The sequence below is a fragment of the Arachis duranensis genome, unplaced genomic scaffold (genome assembly GCF_000817695.3).
Source record: "Arachis duranensis cultivar V14167 unplaced genomic scaffold, aradu.V14167.gnm2.J7QH unplaced_Scaffold_40512, whole genome shotgun sequence".
NCBI lineage: Eukaryota > Viridiplantae > Streptophyta > Magnoliopsida > Fabales > Fabaceae > Arachis > Arachis duranensis.
In genome coordinates, this window is record NW_026264920.1 from 19374 (window position 1) to 41586 (window position 22213).

At 32.6% G+C, this 22213-nt stretch overlaps 3 protein-coding genes and 1 pseudogene across 3 annotated transcripts; 2 read left to right on the top strand and 2 right to left on the bottom strand.

Annotated features, from left to right (window-relative positions):
• Nucleotides 1-9688: 9688 nt before the first annotated feature.
• Nucleotides 9689-10679, top strand: LOC107472292 (probable WRKY transcription factor 33). The gene is given in 4 exon segments (XM_021134444.2): nucleotides 9689-9909; nucleotides 10028-10137; nucleotides 10140-10214; nucleotides 10217-10679. Coding segments are annotated over 4 exon segments (675 nt in total). The 3' UTR covers nucleotides 10486-10679.
• Nucleotides 10680-11238: 559 nt separating this feature from the next.
• On the bottom strand, nucleotides 11239-12514 carry LOC107472296 (CASP-like protein 4B4). Its single transcript, XM_016091829.3, has 2 exons — nucleotides 12395-12514; nucleotides 11239-11508 (listed from the first exon to the last, which is right to left on the bottom strand). The coding sequence occupies exons 1-2, from the start codon at nucleotides 12425-12427 to the stop codon at nucleotides 11314-11316; spliced, it is 228 nt and encodes a 75-aa protein (XP_015947315.3). The 5' UTR covers nucleotides 12428-12514; the 3' UTR covers nucleotides 11239-11313.
• A 1216-nt stretch (nucleotides 12515-13730) lies between these two features.
• On the bottom strand, nucleotides 13731-18415 carry LOC107472293 (DEK domain-containing chromatin-associated protein 2-like; annotated as a pseudogene).
• Nucleotides 18416-20156: 1741 nt separating this feature from the next.
• On the top strand, nucleotides 20157-21147 carry LOC107472291 (probable WRKY transcription factor 33). Its single transcript, XM_052256622.1, is given in 4 exon segments — nucleotides 20157-20377; nucleotides 20496-20605; nucleotides 20608-20682; nucleotides 20685-21147. Coding segments are annotated over 4 exon segments (675 nt in total). The 3' UTR covers nucleotides 20954-21147.
• Nucleotides 21148-22213: the final 1066 nt, after the last annotated feature.

Below are 22213 nucleotides of genomic sequence, written 5' to 3' on the forward strand. Positions count from 1 at the left end.
TATATATATATATATATATATACACACACACACATCAATATCACTCTTCAAATCAAGCTCATCAACAGGAGCCTCAACAACTATCATCAATCAAATATATTAATCCATATCACATACAACATTACATGTTTCACTAACCATTACAACCACTCACAATCATTTCAACCATCATTCATACATATTTATCTCAATCCAAAATATCCAACAACTATATCAACATTCCAAAACCCTATCCTTGGGTCACTAGCCTATATTTTCACAACCACATTACATTCTAGATACAGGAAACCAAAACTATACCTTGGCCAATTCTCGTTCCACCCGGAACACTTCGATTTTTACTTTTTCCTCAACTTCCAATGTCCCAAAGCTCCCAAAATCAGATTTCCTAGCACAAGACTCCTTTTCAACCTTCTCAAAACCACCAATCAAGCTCCAATACACATATATATAATGCCTAAGCCACAATATCACACCAAAACACAATAACTCAATACCCAATACCTCAAATTCAACATTTTCACTAGGATTTGAGATCTCTTACCTCACCCAAGGATCAAGGGAGTAAGAACAAGTCTTCCCCTCAAGCTAATTTGATCCTATAACACAAAGGAGTTCACAAATTTTAACATTGTGCCCAATAAACTCGAAATCAAGGGCAGAGAATTCGAAGGGCAAACTGTAACTTACCTAAAGATTTTTTGTGTGTGTTTTGTAGAGCTTGACACAGCAGTTACATGGCCGCAAACGGTGCATCAAGCAGAGCTCCGGATCAAAAGATATGATCAATGGAAGATTGGTGTGAATAGGAGTAAGGGTTTTCACACTTTTTCCCTTTTCTTTCTTTGTGTAGCATGTGTGTGTTGTTTTGAAGAGAAGAGATCTGAGCTCTCATTAATTAAGAAGGCTTGGCTGGGCCCTTGGGCCAACTTGGGTCCAGGGCTTGGCTGGGCCCTTGAGCCCAACGTGGGTCCGATTGGCCCAGTTTGGCCCGTTCGGCCCAATCTTGGGCCGATTTCTTTAAAATTGGTATCGAAATTCTCGTTTTAAAATTATCTATCATTTTAAACCATAAAAATCTCATTTCTCACTTTCTATAATATATTTTAATTTATGGGTTAATTAGCCATAAATTAACCGAGTTTTACATTAGAAGGGTTAGAGAAGAAATCGAAGATTTAAATTTGAGTTTTCCTAATTTATTTTTTTAATTAAGAAAATTTACTCACCAATTTAGATTTTCAATTTCTTTTAATACAAAATTAATTCACCAAACTTGTACAAAATAAAAAAATTTCACCCAACACACAAATCAGAGGCTCCAATTTGTGATAGCTCAAAATTCAAATTCTTAAAACCCAAAATCAGAGTCTCCATTTTCTTTCCACCCCAAAAATTGACCCTTTAATTTGCACTTTCAAAAAAAAAAGATCCATATCTATAAAAAAACACGCAATCATTCCATAACAATGGATTATACAATTCTTTAATTCATAACAAAAAAAGTCATAAGTATGAGCTTTTTAATGTGTTCATAGTATACTATTATTAGGACAGTTGTTTATATTAATGAGTGCCATGATTTACTTAGAATCACAGATTCCAGAACCAAAATTTTAGGATTAAGTACTTTTTTTGTTCTTAAGATCTTAGGTCAAAATCAAAATCGTCCCTGACCTTATTAAAATCATCCTCAATATTACAAAACGTTATAAAATCGTCCTTTTCTGCTTTAATTTTATTTTATTTTATCAAATTACTCTTAATAATCAATTTAAATAATAAAAATAATATTAAAAAATAAAAATAAACCCTTCCCCCCTCACCTCCACCTCCACTCCCACTTCCTTATCTCTTCCCTTTCTTCTCTTCCCATCCAAGCAGAAAATCTCACAACAAACTCAGATTATGCAATACAAACAGAAATTTCAATTCACAAAGAAGAAGACGCAGAAGAAGAATCAGATTTCTATTTCCTAGTCCAACCACAGCAGCAACAAGCAAAATCAACAGCAATGGCAGTTCAAACAACAATTCAGCAATCCTCATTGTCAAGTTATAGTTACAAATATGCGGTGCCACAATTTCAGCAGCAATAATAAAATTTATGCCAAACTTCAAAAATCATGGATACAGAAGAAGAAAAACTCGATGCAAACTCAGATTCAACAAACAATTCCACAACAAAATTCCAGAATGTATCAACAATTTTAGATCCAGATTTTCAATTCCACATCCAGATAAAACCGCATCAGAGATATCTTCTTCAAGGAACAAATTCAACTGATTTGAAACACAAGCAACAAAAGGTTAGATTTATCATATCATTTAATTAGAAATTTTGGAGTTAGAGTGAAGACATTTCACTATTTTTTTTAGATTTTTATATTTTATTTTATATATGAGATAATTATTCAATTCATTAAATGTGTAATATTTTTTTAGAAAGATTCAATATTTTATTGCGTCGTGTTATTAAACTTCTTATGTCAATTTTAAGTCATTTTGGTGCTATCAATATGATCTTTAGTATTCAATTTATTTTCTACATATTGTATCATTGTATTTTGATACTATTTGTTTTGTTCAATTCACATCATAGTTTTTTTTTAATTCAATAATTGAACTCAATTAATTGACTAAGAAAATAAAAGTTTATATTTTGATACTTTCATTCATGCTAATTTATAAATGAACAATTTAGTGCTTTCTATTTTAAAATACACGATGTATTTTAAACAAGGATAAAGTATATTTTTGTCTTTAAAATTTGTTTAAAATTTAAAAAATATCTCTAAATTTTATTTTATTTTAATTTCATTCTAAAAATTTTCAATTTGCATCATATATACTTCAGATGAGTGGTGACTAATTTTTCAAAAATTTTTGATTAATTTAGCAATAATTTCACAATAACAACCTTTAACATAAGTAAATCAGACATAGTTGAGTCACAAAAAAAGAATTAGACATGGCACCGGATTCGATGGTCCCAAAACGTTTGGACCATTAAATGGTCCCATAACAAAATATGTTTTAAAGTTTTTTTAACAATTGCTACATAGTCCTTTAACTAATTTCAATTACAAATTAAACCCATATATTTTATTTAATTATAAAAACTATTTTTTATTTTATAAATTATTATTTTATCAATAATCTATTATATTTGTTAATAATCAAAAATAAAAATAATAACGAATTAAATCTTCCATTGACCGTAATAAAGCTTTTGGCCATTCAAATGGATTAAAAGTTTATATTTGATCCGTGAAATTCGTGATGAATCATAAAATCGTGTTTCTAAATCCAATGGATTGGATTATCAAAACAATCGATTGAATTATAACTCAATCGATTGGATTACAGTTTATCACAAAACAATCGATTGAAAATTGCAAGGCAACATGGTTTTCGCATAAATCAATTGATTGGTCATATGAGCCAATCGATTGAACGATGAATAAATAGTGGATTTTTGTAATTCAATCGATTGTTTATACTCTCCAATCGATTGAATGCTTGAAAACAACCTAAGATCTCACAATTCAATTGATTGATTTTATTACTCAATCCATTGAATTCACCAAAACAATATGATAAGTATGTGCTTTTTAATTTTCAAATTGACTTAACATTGGTGTTTTTCACCATTATTGAAGCTATGGGTGTAATTTCCGAGTGTGGAAGATGTAACACCCTACCACACAGAGTCTTATGCTTAAGTCATAAAACAGAGGTGGCGAGGTATTACGATCTCTGAAATAAAATTTAGTACGTATAATATTGCAAAAATATTCATAACTATGAGCCTTTGAAGAAAAGTGGGTAAATTAAAACCGATAAATCAAAAAGCGCAACACTCTGATCGCTAACGTAAACGAACAGCTAGAGAACAAGCTAAAGCGAAGAGATATACAAAGAGTGCCAAAATACATATATCAAGACTCGGGACTCGGCTTGCAAAGATAACCGGTCCGAGCACATAGTATACATACATATATAGTAAGGAAATCCTTAAAGATAACCCAAAAGACAATATACAAATCCAGTTTCTCCAAAATAACCTCTAAGAGGAGTAAATACAAAATACAAATACAATAGAGAATATAAGTATCTAAACAAGTATATAAGATCAAAATAACATCCCCAAAGTTAAGGATCTCCGCCAAAAGGAAGTCTCCAGCATGCCTCAGTGACGAACCTCACGTCTTGCATTTGAAAACCACAAAATCAGCATGAGTGAGAACCGGAGGTTCTCAGCATGGCAACAGTGCCCAAATACCTAACATGTAATGTCCTGGGAAAGTCGAAGGTAATCTTAGAACTTCCAGATTATAAAAACGAAAACAGGCGACTAACTTAAGGATCTTCGGTCTAACTATATATATATATCCCCTTTCCAAATCCTGCAAACCTCCCAACCGCCAACAGTAACTTGATATGCAAACACAATTAGTTCATCCAAGGAAATGCACAAGTAGGAAGCAAATATAACAGTTAAGCAATTAGCAAGTAATGATGCAATCAATTAGGCATTCCAAACATATCACATATGATGCATATGATGCACGCCTATCCTAGTGGCTGATGAGTCTCATCTGTCGGTTATAAAGCCAACCCAACAAGTCCTGGTAGCTAACCATTGGACTGTCCCTCTATCGCGCATCCCCAACTCGAGTTATCCACAAACATAATTATAATTCATATCCAACACCCTCACTGGTGTATATTCACGGGGGCGAGCTCATCCGGAACTTTCACAGTATCCGGCTACACTTACGACATAGGGTTAGCAGAGTATCGAGTCTCCACCTAGAGCACGTGGTGGCTAGCCACTGCTTTCACCCAGGAAAAGAAAGATGGAGTGCAATAATCACAATATCAACAATTCAGCATATATGCATTTAATCACAACCATACATTAACATTCATCTCAGCCATTTGGCTTAAAAATTCATAAATCATTATCAGCCTTAACCATCATCACACACAGCCCTTCGCCTCTTATCACCCTCAGCCATTTGGCTCACATCATACACGATACTCCACCATCCTCCTTAACAACTCATCTCGTCATCATTAATCATAATTTATCATGCTATCTCCTTCCTTCACCTACAAGTTACCCTCTCCCATAGTTACTCTCATTCACTAGGCATTCTATATCAATTTAAGAATTAAAGAACGAAATTGGGGGTTTATAAGTGGAAAATAACATTTCGAAAGGTTACAAGCTTGTCGAAAATGTGAAAGTCTTGAAAACAATAGCTTTAGAAAAGGATTGGGTCGCGTGCATATGCACAGGGGTGTGCGTGTGCACGCCCAGGAGTATTTTTAAAAGTGTGCGTACGCACAGGTCTATGCGTACGCACAGAAAACAAAATCTCCATAGTTGGGCGCGCGCACGTCGTGTGCTAATGCCACCACCAGCGTGCCATTCCCAACGTGTGCGTGCGCACAGGCCTGTGCGTATGCACAGCTCGAAATCCTTCGTTGGTTGTGTGTGCGCACAGGACGTGCTAGTGCTACCACCAGTAGCCCTGTCCGCGTGTGCGTACGCACAAGATTGTGCATGCGCACATGACCAAATTCTCGCAAAGTGTGCGTGCGCACACAAACCAGAAATCATAAATTCTGCAGAAGTTGCAAAATTCATATTTTTAACCCAAACTTCCAATGATCATATCTCCTTCCACAAAATTTAGATTTTCACCAAATTTAAACCATTTCAAAGCTTATAAAATTATATTTCCATTGATATAAAAATCATCAAATTTTGAAAACAATTGCTCAAGATATGATCCGTTGAAGTTAATCAAAATTCCAATTTTCACCAAAACTTATAAACTCCCCTTTTTAAAACATACCCCTATCAAACTCATTCCAAAACCAACTAAACTCAATGATTCAAAACCAAATACTTCCATCCACTCATTCGATCATCAACCCACCAATTTTACCATATTTAGCCAAGTCACATATCATAGTCAACATTCCATAACTCAATTCAATATTCATTCTTTCCCCTCTCAATTTCTAAAACAACAATCAATTTCATCAATCACCAAATATTTTCACAATCCACCAAAAATGCATACATACTAATACAAGTCACATTATCCATTAATTACATCAATAATTCCAAATCTTATCCTAGGGCCACTAGCCTACGTTTTCACAACCACATTATATTTTAGATACAAGAAACCGAAACTATACCTTGGCCGATTTTTGTTCCACTCAAATCACTCTCAAATTCACTTTTCCTCAACTTTCAGTGTCACAATGCTTCACCAACAGATTTCCAAGCACAAGCTCCACTCCAAGGCTTGCCAAAACTACCAATCAAGTTCCAACACACACACATATAAAGCCTAAACCACAATATCACACCCAAACACAATAACTCATTACTCAATACCTCAAATTCAACATTTCACTAGGATTTGAGATCTCTTACCTCACCCAAGGATCAAGGGAGTAAGAACAAGTCTTCCCCTCAAGCTAATTTGATCCTATAACACAAAGGAGTTCACAAATTTTAACATTGTGCCCAATAAACTCGAAATCAAGGGCAGAGAATTCGAAGGGCAAACTGTAACTTACCTAAAGATTTTTTGTGTGTGTTTTGTAGAGCTTGACACAGCAGTTACATGGCCGCAAACGGTGCATCAAGCAGAGCTCCGGATCAAAAGATATGATCAATGGAAGATTGGTGTGAATAGGAGTAAGGGTTTTCACACTTTTTCCCTTTTCTTTCTTTGTGTAGCATGTGTGTGTTGTTTTGAAGAGAAGAGATCTGAGCTCTCATTAATTAAGAAGGCTTGGCTGGGCCCTTGGGCCAACTTGGGTCCGATTGGCCCAGTTTGGCCCGTTCGGCCCAATCTTGGGCCGATTTCTTTAAAATTGGTATCGAAATTCTCGTTTTAAAATTATCTATCATTTTAAACCATAAAAATCTCATTTCTCACTTTCTATAATATATTTTAATTTATGGGTTAATTAGCCATAAATTAACCGAGTTTTACATTAGAAGGGTTAGAGAAGAAATCGAAGATTTAAATTTGAGTTTTCCTAATTTATTTTTTTAATTAAGAAAATTTACTCACCAATTTAGATTTTCAATTTCTTTTAATACAAAATTAATTCACCAAACTTGTACAAAATAAAAAAATTTCACCCAACACACAAATCAGAGGCTCCAATTTGTGATAGCTCAAAATTCAAATTCTTAAAACCCAAAATCAGAGTCTCCATTTTCTTTCCTCCCCAAAAATTGACCCTTTAATTTGCACTTTCAAAAAAAAAAGATCCATATCTATAAAAAAACACGCAATCATTCCATAACAATGGATTATACAATTCTTTAATTCATAACAAAAAAAGTCATAAGTATGAGCTTTTTAATGTGTTCATAGTATACTATTATTAGGACAGTTGTTTATATTAATGAGTGCCATGATTTACTTAGAATCACAGATTCCAGAACCAAAATTTTAGGATTAAGTACTTTTTTTGTTCTTAAGATCTTAGGTCAAAATCAAAATCGTCCCCGACCTTATTAAAATCATCCTCAATGTTACAAAACGTTATAAAATCGTCCTTTTCTGCTTTAATTTTATTTTATTTTATCAAATTACTCTTAATAATCAATTTAAATAATAAAAATAATATTAAAAAATAAAAATAAACCCTTCCCCCCTCACCTCCACCTCCACTCCCACTTCCTTATCTCTTCCCTTTCTTCTCTTCCCATCCAAGCAGAAAATCTACAAGCAGAAAATCTCACAACAAACTCAGATTATGCAATACAAACAGAAATTTCAATTCACAAAGAAGAAGACGCAGAAGAAGAATCAGATTTCTATTTCCTAGTCCAACCACAGCAGCAACAAGCAAAATCAACAGCAATGGCAGTTCAAACAACAATTCAGCAATCCTCATTGTCAAGTTATAGTTACAAATATGCGGTGCCACAATTTCAGCAGCAATAATAAAATTTATGCCAAACTTCAAAAATCATGGATACAGAAGAAGAAAAACTCGATGCAAACTCAGATTCAACAAACAATTCCACAACAAAATTCCAGAATGTATCAACAATTTTAGATCCAGATTTTCAATTCCACATCCAGATAAAACCGCATCAGAGATATCTTCTTCAAGGAACAAATTCAACTGATTTGAAACACAAGCAACAAAAGGTTAGATTTATCATATCATTTAATTAGAAATTTTGGAGTTAGAGTGAAGACATTTCACTATTTTTTTTAGATTTTTATATTTTATTTTATATATGAGATAATTATTCAATTCATTAAATGTGTAATATTTTTTTAGAAAGATTCAATATTTTATTGCGTCGTGTTATTAAACTTCTTATGTCAATTTTAAGTCATTTTGGTGCTATCAATATGATCTTTAGTATTCAATTTATTTTCTACATATTGTATCATTGTATTTTGATACTATTTGTTTTGTTCAATTCACATCATAGTTTTTTTTTAATTCAATAATTGAACTCAATTAATTGACTAAGAAAATAAAAGTTTATATTTTGATACTTTCATTCATGCTAATTTATAAATGAACAATTTAGTGCTTTCTATTTTAAAATACACGATGTATTTTAAACAAGGATAAAGTATATTTTTGTCTTTAAAATTTGTTTAAAATTTAAAAAATATCTCTAAATTTTATTTTATTTTAATTTCATTCTAAAAATTTTCAATTTGCATCATATATACTTCAGATGAGTGGTGACTAATTTTTCAAAAATTTTTGATTAATTTAGCAATAATTTCACAATAACAACCTTTAACATAAGTAAATCAGACATAGTTGAGTCACAAAAAAAGAATTAGACATGGCACCGGATTCGATGGTCCCAAAACGTTTGGACCATTAAATGGTCCCATAACAAAATATGTTTTAAAGTTTTTTTAACAATTGCTACATAGTCCTTTAACTAATTTCAATTACAAATTAAACCCATATATTTTATTTAATTATAAAAACTATTTTTTATTTTATAAATTATTATTTTATCAATAATCTATTATATTTGTTAATAATCAAAAATAAAAATAATAACGAATTAAATCTTCCATTGACCGTAATAAAGCTTTTGGCCATTCAAATGGATTAAAAGTTTATATTTGATCCGTGAAATTCGTGATGAATCATAAAATCGTGTTTCTTTAAAAACCAATCGATTGGATTATCAAAACAATCGATTGAATTATAACTCAATCGATTGGATTACAGTTTATCACAAAACAATCGATTGAAAATTGCAAGGCAACATGGTTTTCGCATAAATCAATTGATTGGTCATATGAGCCAATCGATTGAACGATGAATAAATAGTGGATTTTTGTAATTCAATCGATTGTTTATACTCTCCAATCGATTGAATGCTTGAAAACAACCTAAGATCTCACAATTCAATTGATTGGTTTTATTACTCAATCCATTGAATTCACCAAAACAATATGGATTTGCCAAATTCAATCGATTGGTTGTGTATGTGAATTCCAATTCAATCATTGCCATGAGAATTCTAGGATAAGGTTTAGCTATTGTTTTTTATTTTAGAAGCAACTCTTATCTAATACTTTAAAAATAGAAAAAAAATTTACTCTTCTATATTTGTGATGCTTTTTTTCATAATCTTATTATACAAATGATCTACGAAGATTTGAAAAGTAATTTGTTTATAACTAATTCTGATTCTTGTTGCAGGAAGGGGGAGAATGAACATGATGGTCATTCAGCCTATGGAAGTAGAACTGTTAGGGAACCTAGAGTTGTAGTTCAAACTACAAGCGAAATCGATATTCTTGATGATGCCTACAGATGGAGGAAATATGGACAGAAAGTAGTTAAAGGAAATCCAAATGCAAGGTAATTAACTGATTGAAACAAAGCCCTTTTAATTAATAGTTCTTAGAAGTGTCATAAATCTTTTAAAATTGTTAACAACATTAGTAACTGATATTGTTCAATTTTTTTCTTCCTGCAGGAGTTATTACAAATGCACAGCCCCTGGTTGTTCAGTGAGGAAACATGTTGAGCGAGCCGCGACTAATATAAAATCAGTGATCACAACTTATGAAGGGAAACACAACCATGATGGCCTGCAGCACGTGGCAGCGCAGGTTACAACATGAACAGAAATTCTCTAAATAGAAACAATAGCAATGCACCGGCGCACCAATAAGGCCTGCGGCCGTGAATGGTTATTCTAGCGCGCCGAATTTCACGAATTCACTTTACAATCCTAGGCTTCCGGCCACCGGAACTCAAGAATCATCTTCCCTAGACATGCTGCAAGGCTCTGGACTTTTCGGCTACACGTCTCTTGGAAGATCAATGGGTTCATATGGAAACAATACGCAACTTTCGGATGGTGTATACATCAAGGCCAAGGATGAAAGGAAGGATGACTCATTCCTCGAGTCATTTCTTTCAAAGAACTAAGTTTGGAATACACCACTTTGCAGATGCTATCATGGACATGTTTTTGTATAGCATATAGGATCTTAGTTACTCATAGCAAAAGACAGAAACAGAGAAAGAAGCAAGAATGTTTACATGTATTAGATTAGAGACATAGTGATAGGAAAGTTTGACCAGAAGAAGGTTCTTTAATCAGTTTTGTTGGCTGATGAATACTTTTATTCTTTTGTTGTATTTGTTTCACAGAAAGAAAGCGAAAAAGGTTTCTTTTATAAGATTCTAATAGTCGATTACTTTGTAAAATTTGTGCAGTGCTTGCAGTTTTTAGTATTCTATTTCTAATCTTAGCTTTCAAGTTTCAATATAGATTAGTTGAGATTGAAGAGTGGAACTTCGATTAATAATTTGTAGTGACATCATCATTGGGACTTCAATAAAATTTCATTTCATAGTCCTCTTAGGCAACATTACACTGAAAAGAGACTAGTCAAAAACTCACTTGGTCAAAGTTGGAATGTTCAAACCACTAAGATCCAAATATAAAGTCAATAATTTCATTTTCTATTTGAGGTATAATTAATAATTATATTCTGTAAAGAAATAAAATGGAAAATCTAGAACTGCTTGTGCCATTACCTTTGGTTTTTGTTCTGCCAAATTGGTTATTAAGAATTAACACCATTAACATAGTCTCAAGAATAGAGCAAAATTCATTTATTTTGGTGTATAGGTAAAAAATCAGTAACTTTCCATATCTCACTGTAACATATGTGATTGGTATACACAATTAAATGAAAGTGTGAAACATTTTTATCGGGTAAAAAAATAAAAAAAAAATCAATGAAAGTTTCATATATAAGGTTGAGTTGATGATAGTTTGAAGCCAGAGATGAGTGCTGACACTGCTAAACAAATGAATGCAAAAATGGACATGCAAATGGCTGTACTTGAAGAATCAGTGAATATATTGTCTGAGTTTTCTCTCATTCTGTTTGTTATTGGAATTGCTGAAGATGCTGATGATAACAACAGATATGCCATGATCTGCAACCAAAAACAGTAACAACATTTGCCAATGGGTCAAGTTGCTAATTAACTATTCATTGTTCCTCAATGGCAGTTGGCAAATACATAAACATGAATATGATGATTGGAAGGTAAAACAGGGTTTTGAATGAAGAGTTGTGTAAAAGATTTGATTAATTCAAAATGAAGACTCTACCAACTTCCACAAGTGAAAGACTTGTATTAATATCAGACTCATTAATATTGTGGACTCATGAACGCTAGGACTCATTAACTTCTCTTGACTAATTAAAGTGAAAAACATATTAATATTTTTACATCTATTTCATCTAATCCTTAGCTTATAAGTTCAAAGTCTACACTCTCCTCAATAAAATATTCATATGCCATTAATTTGATTTGACAATTAGATGAAAAGAATATAACAAACTTTTGCTGATGTGATTATCCTGCAGATTGTAGTCCTTAGAGAAACACTATAATATTATAGACTGCTTGAAGTAATGTAAACTTTCATTTTCATTACATCTGTAGAGGCAACTTCACAGAGAAGTTTTCAAAAGTTTCTACCCAAACCTCTTCAGCATTGCTTATAGTTATAGCTCAACAACACAAGAAAAATTTAAGTCTTTCTTAACTATTAAGGGACAGAAAATTAATTAAATGGAATGCTAATTAATTTAAAAAAAATACCAAGAAATAAAAAGAGAAAGAAAATACTAGTCTTTAAGAATGAAAATGAAACCATCTGATAATTCAAATCTAGTTAATGGCCCTGAATTTGATTCTCCATCCCTCACTGGCCACAGATTCAAATTTTGTATAGAAAAAAAAAAACAAAACCCCACAAAGTAATCAATGTTATGATGAAGATCAAAGAAAAAAGAATTAATTGCAAACAAACCTGGTCTCCTGCAAAGTCAATGATAGCAGCCATTCTGGGCTGAAGCAATTGTTTTCCTTTTACTTTGAGAAACAATATGCCTCCATTATAAAGACTTGACAAAATTGCAATAGCCAGCAAATATCTGAGCCATTGTTGAGTTCCAATAATCAATGTTGAGAATTAAGAGACATAATAAAAGCATTTTCATTAGATAATTTCCTAACAAGTGAACTTTCAGTTATAAACTGCAGTGGCAAATCCATATTGTTTTGGTGAATTCAATCGATTGAGTATTGGAGAGTATAAACAATCGATAAGCTTTGTTACGATTCGTTATTGTTTTTGTTTTTGATTTTTTTTTTACCAAAGATAGGAGACTCGAACCCGCAACCTCTTAATTGAGTATGGGGAGACTTATGCCATTTGAACCATTACTCATTGGCATTGTTTTTGTTTTTGATTATTAACAAATATAATAGATGATTTTTTTTTTTACCAAAGATAGGAGACTCGAACCCGCAACCTCTTAATTGAGTATGGGGAGACTTATGCCATTTGAACCATTACTCATTGGCATTGTTTTTGTTTTTGATTATTAACAAATATAATAGATGATTGATAAAATAATAATTTATAAAATAAAAAACAGTTTTTATAATTAAATAAAATATATTGGATTAATTTGTAATTAAAATTAGTTAAAGAACTATATAGCAATTGTTAAAAAAACTTTAAAAACATGTTTTGTTATGGTACCATTTAATGGTCCAAACATTCTGGGACCATCAAATCCTTAGCCATGAGACATAGTTGTCATGCATTATTGCTGATTTGTTCTAAACTTTCCAACAATTTACTAGAGATATACTTAATGCAAATTGAAAATTTTAGGAACAAAATTGAAACAAAATAAAATTTAAAAATATTTTTAAAATTTTTGTCAAAATTTAGGAAAAAAAATTATATTTTATATTTTTTCCTTAAAATAATTAACTAAACTTTTCTCCTATAATTTTCCTCTTTCTCGTTTATTCTGTCTTCAACCAATTAATAGGTTAGATAAGGTTGTAGTATTTGGTACTTTACTTACTATAAGTATCACATCTTGCCCATTCATTTCAACTCCATATCAACGTCACCAGATCTTAAAAGAACTTTGATTTGACAAGAATGATACGCTCACATTGCACCATGCTGTTAATTCTCTTAATTCCGAGAGATCAAAGGGAATTATAGGCAACCCAAATTCAAAAAAATGCGTTGATGTATTCTAACGGCATCTGATACATCAGATGAACATCATCAAAAATTTTCTCGGAGATGCGCATACAGTGAAACAAATGGGACAGAAAAATGGATTATACCTTCTTGCTTTAAAACTTTGATAAGTACACAGAGTAAAAGATTCATATACTCGTATTTTCCCTCATGTAAAATTATAATTTTGCTCATAGTCAATTTATCTAAAGCCGCTATCGATGTTTATTTTGCATTTGCAAATGAACAAAGAGCATATGCCCATATATGATAATGGAAAGACTGAAAATATAAAGGGCAAAACAAAAGGATAAACAAAGAGAAGATACAAGTACTTTGCCACTTGCTAGCCTATTTACCGCACAGGTTGCTGATTGTAGTGAGTCGCCTTATCTTTTCTCTTTGCCACGGCAAGCCTTGCACTCCTAGCAGCAGCATCCATCTCCTTGATTTTTTCTTCTTCACAGATGCAACTTTCTTATGCCGCTCTTTCACGTCAGTTACAGGTGCATCCTCTGCCTTCCCCGTTCCAGCAGTTTCCGTAGTTGTCTTTCCATCAGCCACAGAATCAGGCAGGTCTTGCGATTCTTTCTGCTCCTTTGAAGATTTGTCCTTCTTCTTCTTCTTTGCATTTTTGCTTTCACTGGTGGCATTCTCCTTCTTTTCTAACTCACCATTGCGATCCTCAACCTTCTTCTCAGCACTTGAATTTTCCAGGACAGGTAAAAGATTCCAAGTAAGAAATTTCTATATAATCAGTCATCTTAGCAGGGCTTGCAAATGTATTGGCGAACGTTTGCATGAGCAAGTTCAAGCCTCAACTTAATACTTTAGATATTTAAATAGCATTCTTGTAGCCAACATGGTTAAATCAATAACAAATTCCGAAAAGATAGATACCTCCTTGAAAGAACTAAGATAATTATAACATCTTTTTTCTTTTTTTCTTTCACAATATCAAAAACATCATATTACCATGGGAGTCAGCCTGGCTTCCGGGTTCTTTTTGCAATCCTAGCTCTGCTAAAACAGCTTCAAGCTCCTCAAGCTCTTTTTTCTTCAATTCCTTCTTTGAAAGTTGCTCTTCAGTTTCCTAGGTAGACAACGAAGGTTCATGAGGCTTCTTAACAACAGTTTCAGGTTCTACTGGCGCTTCTAAATCATTTTCATGTTCATCCTCAGCATCATCAAGGCCTTCTATCTCACTATCGCTTTCCTGCTATTAAATCATTCACATGTCTTGCAGTTAGTCAATGTGAAGCTCAATGTCTCAATGAAACAATAATAACCATCTTCTATGTTATTAATTTGCCGTTAAGGCCAAAATAAATTAACAATTAAGTGCCCAGTTATGCAGCTTTCAGCTTCCACCACTCCAAATGGGACGTGAAGGGCAAGTCCATGAAGAATAAAGGTTACATTATATCATCTACGTTGAATATTATAGTTATGAGGGAAGACGCAATCATTTTAACTATGCAAGATTGAACACGTGGAAACTTGAGCTTGAAGAACCAAATTCCAAATCCAGAAATGAGAATAACAAATCGGCAAACGACAAATAGTCATCAAATGCATATTAATTAGATTCCAAATCATTAAACCGAATAAATGACAACTAGACAAGAACATAGATATTCAAATTAGCAAACCGACAAGCGCAACGTCGTCAAATCCAAGATACCAGATTACAGATCATTAGACCGTTAACACAAATCACATAAATGACAATTCAACAAGGATCATAAATACCTTCCCAGAGCTAGATATCCATTATCCAGAACAAGACCAGAATCCAGGATCCTCATTATCAAATAGAATATCCAACATTATATCTTTTAAGATATAAAAAGAAACACTCAGCTTTTTTTCCAATCATGCATGCAATACCATTCAACACAACTCTTTCTCCTCAAAGACACCATTATCAATCCATCCAATCCAACCTTCAAAACAGCATTGCCTAACACATCCAACTTACAGAACACAGACAACACAATCAAAACACCCCATTCCAGTTCGGTTCACCTCATTGCAAATAAATGTGAGAACATGAACAGCTCAACTAATCCACCTTTTCCAAGTCTAGTCGCTATCCATGCCACAGGACTAACGGATTCAAAAATAAAACACAATAATACAACAACAACAACAACAACAACAACAAAGCCTTGTCCCACTAAGTGGGGCTCGGCTACATGAATCAAACGACGCCATTGTGCTCTGTCATGTATCATGTCTACAGAGAGACCGTTTACATGTAGATCTCGTTTGACCACCTCATAGATGGTCTTCTTAGGTCTTCCTCTGCCTTTCGCCTTTTATCCATCTTCCATCTCATCCACCCTCCTGACTGGATGTTCTATTGGTCTTCTTCTCACATGTCCAAACCACCTGAGATGCGATTTAACCATCTTTTCCACAATGGGTGCTACTCCAACTCTCTCCCTTATATCTTCATTCCTTATTTTATCCAATCGCGTATGACCACTCATCCATCTCAATATCTTCATCTCTGCCACACTCAGCTTATGTTCGTGCTCCTCTTTAGCCGCCCAACACTCCGTACCATACAGCATAGCCGGTCTTATGGCGGTGTGATAGAATTTACCTTTAAGTTTTAAAGGCACTTTTTTGTCGCATATAAAACCAGATGCACTCCGCCATTTTGACCAACCTGCTTGGATCCTATGATTTACATCCTGTTCAATCTCTCCATTATCCTGTATGATACATCCAAGATACTTAAAACTTTTAACTTTTCTTAGGATGTTTTCTCCAATCTTCACCTCTATATTGGGGTTTTCCCTTCTCAGACTGAACTTACATTCCATATATTCCGTCTTGCTACGGCTTATGCGCAGACCATACACTTCTAAAGCTTCTCTCCATAACTCCAAATTCTTATTTAGGTCTTCCCTTGACTCTCCCATAAGGACGATATCATCGGCAAAAAGCATGCACCATGGCATAGGCTCTTGGATGTGCTCTGTGAGTACTTCCAAAACTAATGTGAAAAGGTATGGACTTAAGGATGATCCCTGGTGTAATCCTATACCAATAGGGAATTCCTCCGTCACACCACCTTGAGTCTTCACACTAGTTGTGGCCCCATCATACATGTCTTTAATTGCCCGAATATATGCGATCCTTACTCTCCTCTTTTCTAAAACATTCCATAAGACCTCCTTTGGCACCCTATCATACGCTTTTTCCAAATCAATAAACACCATATGTAGATCCCTTTTATTACTACGATACCTCTCCATCATCCTTCTTAATAGGTATATCGCTTCAGTGGTAGATCTTCCTGGCATAAATCCAAATTGGTTCTCTGTTACTTGTATCTCTTTTCTCAACCTCCGTTCTATCACCATTTCCCATAACTTTATAGTATGACTCATAAGCTTAATCCATCTATAGTTTCCGCAACTTTGTATATCTCCCTTATTCTTGTAGATAGGTACCAATGTACTCTTTCTCCACTCATCAGGCATCTTCTTTGACCTTAAAATCTCATTAAAAAGCTTGGTTAACCAGTTGATGCCTTTTGGTGTGAATAGGAGTAAGGGTTTTCACACTTTTTCCCTTTTCTTTCTTTGTGTAGCATGTGTGTGTTGTTTTGAAGAGAAGAGATCTGAGCTCTCATTAATTAAGAAGGCTTGGCTGGGCCCTTGGGCCAACTTGGGTCCGATTGGCCCAGTTTGGCCCGTTCGGCCCAATCTTGGGCCGATTTCTTTAAAATTGGTATCGAAATTCTCGTTTTAAAATTATCTATCATTTTAAACCATAAAAATCTCATTTCTCACTTTCTATAATATATTTTAATTTATGGGTTAATTAGCCATAAATTAACCGAGTTTTACATTAGAAGGGTTAGAGAAGAAATCGAAGATTTAAATTTGAGTTTTCCTAATTTATTTTTTTAATTAAGAAAATTTACTCACCAATTTAGATTTTCAATTTCTTTTAATACAAAATTAATTCACCAAACTTGTACAAAATAAAAAAATTTCACCCAACACACAAATCAGAGGCTCCAATTTGTGATAGCTCAAAATTCAAATTCTTAAAACCCAAAATCAGAGTCTCCATTTTCTTTCCACCCCAAAAATTGACCCTTTAATTTGCACTTTCAAAAAAAAAAGATCCATATCTATAAAAAAACACGCAATCATTCCATAACAATGGATTATACAATTCTTTAATTCATAACAAAAAAAGTCATAAGTATGAGCTTTTTAATGTGTTCATAGTATACTATTATTAGGACAGTTGTTTATATTAATGAGTGCCATGATTTACTTAGAATCACAGATTCCAGAACCAAAATTTTAGGATTAAGTACTTTTTTTGTTCTTAAGATCTTAGGTCAAAATCAAAATCGTCCCCGACCTTATTAAAATCATCCTCAATGTTACAAAACGTTATAAAATCGTCCTTTTCTGCTTTAATTTTATTTTATTTTATCAAATTACTCTTAATAATCAATTTAAATAATAAAAATAATATTAAAAAATAAAAATAAACCCTTCCCCCCTCACCTCCACCTCCACTCCCACTTCCTTATCTCTTCCCTTTCTTCTCTTCCCATCCAAGCAGAAAATCTACAAGCAGAAAATCTCACAACAAACTCAGATTATGCAATACAAACAGAAATTTCAATTCACAAAGAAGAAGACGCAGAAGAAGAATCAGATTTCTATTTCCTAGTCCAACCACAGCAGCAACAAGCAAAATCAACAGCAATGGCAGTTCAAACAACAATTCAGCAATCCTCATTGTCAAGTTATAGTTACAAATATGCGGTGCCACAATTTCAGCAGCAATAATAAAATTTATGCCAAACTTCAAAAATCATGGATACAGAAGAAGAAAAACTCGATGCAAACTCAGATTCAACAAACAATTCCACAACAAAATTCCAGAATGTATCAACAATTTTAGATCCAGATTTTCAATTCCACATCCAGATAAAACCGCATCAGAGATATCTTCTTCAAGGAACAAATTCAACTGATTTGAAACACAAGCAACAAAAGGTTAGATTTATCATATCATTTAATTAGAAATTTTGGAGTTAGAGTGAAGACATTTCACTATTTTTTTTAGATTTTTATATTTTATTTTATATATGAGATAATTATTCAATTCATTAAATGTGTAATATTTTTTTAGAAAGATTCAATATTTTATTGCGTCGTGTTATTAAACTTCTTATGTCAATTTTAAGTCATTTTGGTGCTATCAATATGATCTTTAGTATTCAATTTATTTTCTACATATTGTATCATTGTATTTTGATACTATTTGTTTTGTTCAATTCACATCATAGTTTTTTTTTAATTCAATAATTGAACTCAATTAATTGACTAAGAAAATAAAAGTTTATATTTTGATACTTTCATTCATGCTAATTTATAAATGAACAATTTAGTGCTTTCTATTTTAAAATACACGATGTATTTTAAACAAGGATAAAGTATATTTTTGTCTTTAAAATTTGTTTAAAATTTAAAAAATATCTCTAAATTTTATTTTATTTTAATTTCATTCTAAAAATTTTCAATTTGCATCATATATACTTCAGATGAGTGGTGACTAATTTTTCAAAAATTTTTGATTAATTTAGCAATAATTTCACAATAACAACCTTTAACATAAGTAAATCAGACATAGTTGAGTCACAAAAAAAGAATTAGACATGGCACCGGATTCGATGGTCCCAAAACGTTTGGACCATTAAATGGTCCCATAACAAAATATGTTTTAAAGTTTTTTTAACAATTGCTACATAGTCCTTTAACTAATTTCAATTACAAATTAAACCCATATATTTTATTTAATTATAAAAACTATTTTTTATTTTATAAATTATTATTTTATCAATAATCTATTATATTTGTTAATAATCAAAAATAAAAATAATAACGAATTAAATCTTCCATTGACCGTAATAAAGCTTTTGGCCATTCAAATGGATTAAAAGTTTATATTTGATCCGTGAAATTCGTGATGAATCATAAAATCGTGTTTCTTTAAAAACCAATCGATTGGATTATCAAAACAATCGATTGAATTATAACTCAATCGATTGGATTACAGTTTATCACAAAACAATCGATTGAAAATTGCAAGGCAACATGGTTTTCGCATAAATCAATTGATTGGTCATATGAGCCAATCGATTGAACGATGAATAAATAGTGGATTTTTGTAATTCAATCGATTGTTTATACTCTCCAATCGATTGAATGCTTGAAAACAACCTAAGATCTCACAATTCAATTGATTGGTTTTATTACTCAATCCATTGAATTCACCAAAACAATATGGATTTGCCAAATTCAATCGATTGGTTGTGTATGTGAATTCCAATTCAATCATTGCCATGAGAATTCTAGGATAAGGTTTAGCTATTGTTTTTTATTTTAGAAGCAACTCTTATCTAATACTTTAAAAATAGAAAAAAAATTTACTCTTCTATATTTGTGATGCTTTTTTTCATAATCTTATTATACAAATGATCTACGAAGATTTGAAAAGTAATTTGTTTATAACTAATTCTGATTCTTGTTGCAGGAAGGGGGAGAATGAACATGATGGTCATTCAGCCTATGGAAGTAGAACTGTTAGGGAACCTAGAGTTGTAGTTCAAACTACAAGCGAAATCGATATTCTTGATGATGCCTACAGATGGAGGAAATATGGACAGAAAGTAGTTAAAGGAAATCCAAATGCAAGGTAATTAACTGATTGAAACAAAGCCCTTTTAATTAATAGTTCTTAGAAGTGTCATAAATCTTTTAAAATTGTTAACAACATTAGTAACTGATATTGTTCAATTTTTTTCTTCCTGCAGGAGTTATTACAAATGCACAGCCCCTGGTTGTTCAGTGAGGAAACATGTTGAGCGAGCCGCGACTAATATAAAATCAGTGATCACAACTTATGAAGGGAAACACAACCATGATGGCCTGCAGCACGTGGCAGCGCAGGTTACAACATGAACAGAAATTCTCTAAATAGAAACAATAGCAATGCACCGGCGCACCAATAAGGCCTGCGGCCGTGAATGGTTATTCTAGCGCGCCGAATTTCACGAATTCACTTTACAATCCTAGGCTTCCGGCCACCGGAACTCAAGAATCATCTTCCCTAGACATGCTGCAAGGCTCTGGACTTTTCGGCTACACGTCTCTTGGAAGATCAATGGGTTCATATGGAAACAATACGCAACTTTCGGATGGTGTATACATCAAGGCCAAGGATGAAAGGAAGGATGACTCATTCCTCGAGTCATTTCTTTCAAAGAACTAAGTTTGGAATACACCACTTTGCAGATGCTATCATGGACATGTTTTTGTATAGCATATAGGATCTTAGTTACTCATAGCAAAAGACAGAAACAGAGAAAGAAGCAAGAATGTTTACATGTATTAGATTAGAGACATAGTGATAGGAAAGTTTGACCAGAAGAAGGTTCTTTAATCAGTTTTGTTGGCTGATGAATACTTTTATTCTTTTGTTGTATTTGTTTCACAGAAAGAAAGCGAAAAAGGTTTCTTTTATAAGATTCTAATAGTCGATTACTTTGTAAAATTTGTGCAGTGCTTGCAGTTTTTAGTATTCTATTTCTAATCTTAGCTTTCAAGTTTCAATATAGATTAGTTGAGATTGAAGAGTGGAACTTCGATTAATAATTTGTAGTGACATCATCATTGGGACTTCAATAAAATTTCATTTCATAGTCCTCTTAGGCAACATTACACTGAAAAGAGACTAGTCAAAAACTCACTTGGTCAAAGTTGGAATGTTCAAACCACTAAGATCCAAATATAAAGTCAATAATTTCATTTTCTATTTGAGGTATAATTAATAATTATATTCTGTAAAGAAATAAAATGGAAAATCTAGAACTGCTTGTGCCATTACCTTTGGTTTTTGTTCTGCCAAATTGGTTATTAAGAATTAACACCATTAACATAGTCTCAAGAATAGAGCAAAATTCATTTATTTTGGTGTATAGGTAAAAAATCAGTAACTTTCCATATCTCACTGTAATATATGTGATTGGTATACACAATTAAATGAAAGTGTGAAACATTTTTATCGGGTAAAAAAATAAAAAAAAAATCAATGAAAGTTTCATATATAAGGTTGAGTTGATGATAGTTTGAAGCCAGAGATGAGTGCTGACACTGCTAAACAAATGAATGCAAAAATGGACATGCAAATGGCTGTACTTGAAGAATCAGTGAATATATTGTCTGAGTTTTCTCTCATTCTGTTTGTTATTGGAATTGCTGAAGATGCTGATGATAACAACAGATATGCCATGATCTGCAACCAAAAACAGTAACAACATTTGCCAATGGGTCAAGTTGCTAATTAACTATTCATTGTTCCTCAATGGCAGTTGGCAAATACATAAACATGAATATGATGATTGGAAGGTAAAACAGGGTTTTGAATGAAGAGTTGTGTAAAAGATTTGATTAATTCAAAATGAAGACTCTACCAACTTCCACAAGTGAAAGACTTATATTAATATCAGACTCATTAATATTGTGGACTCAT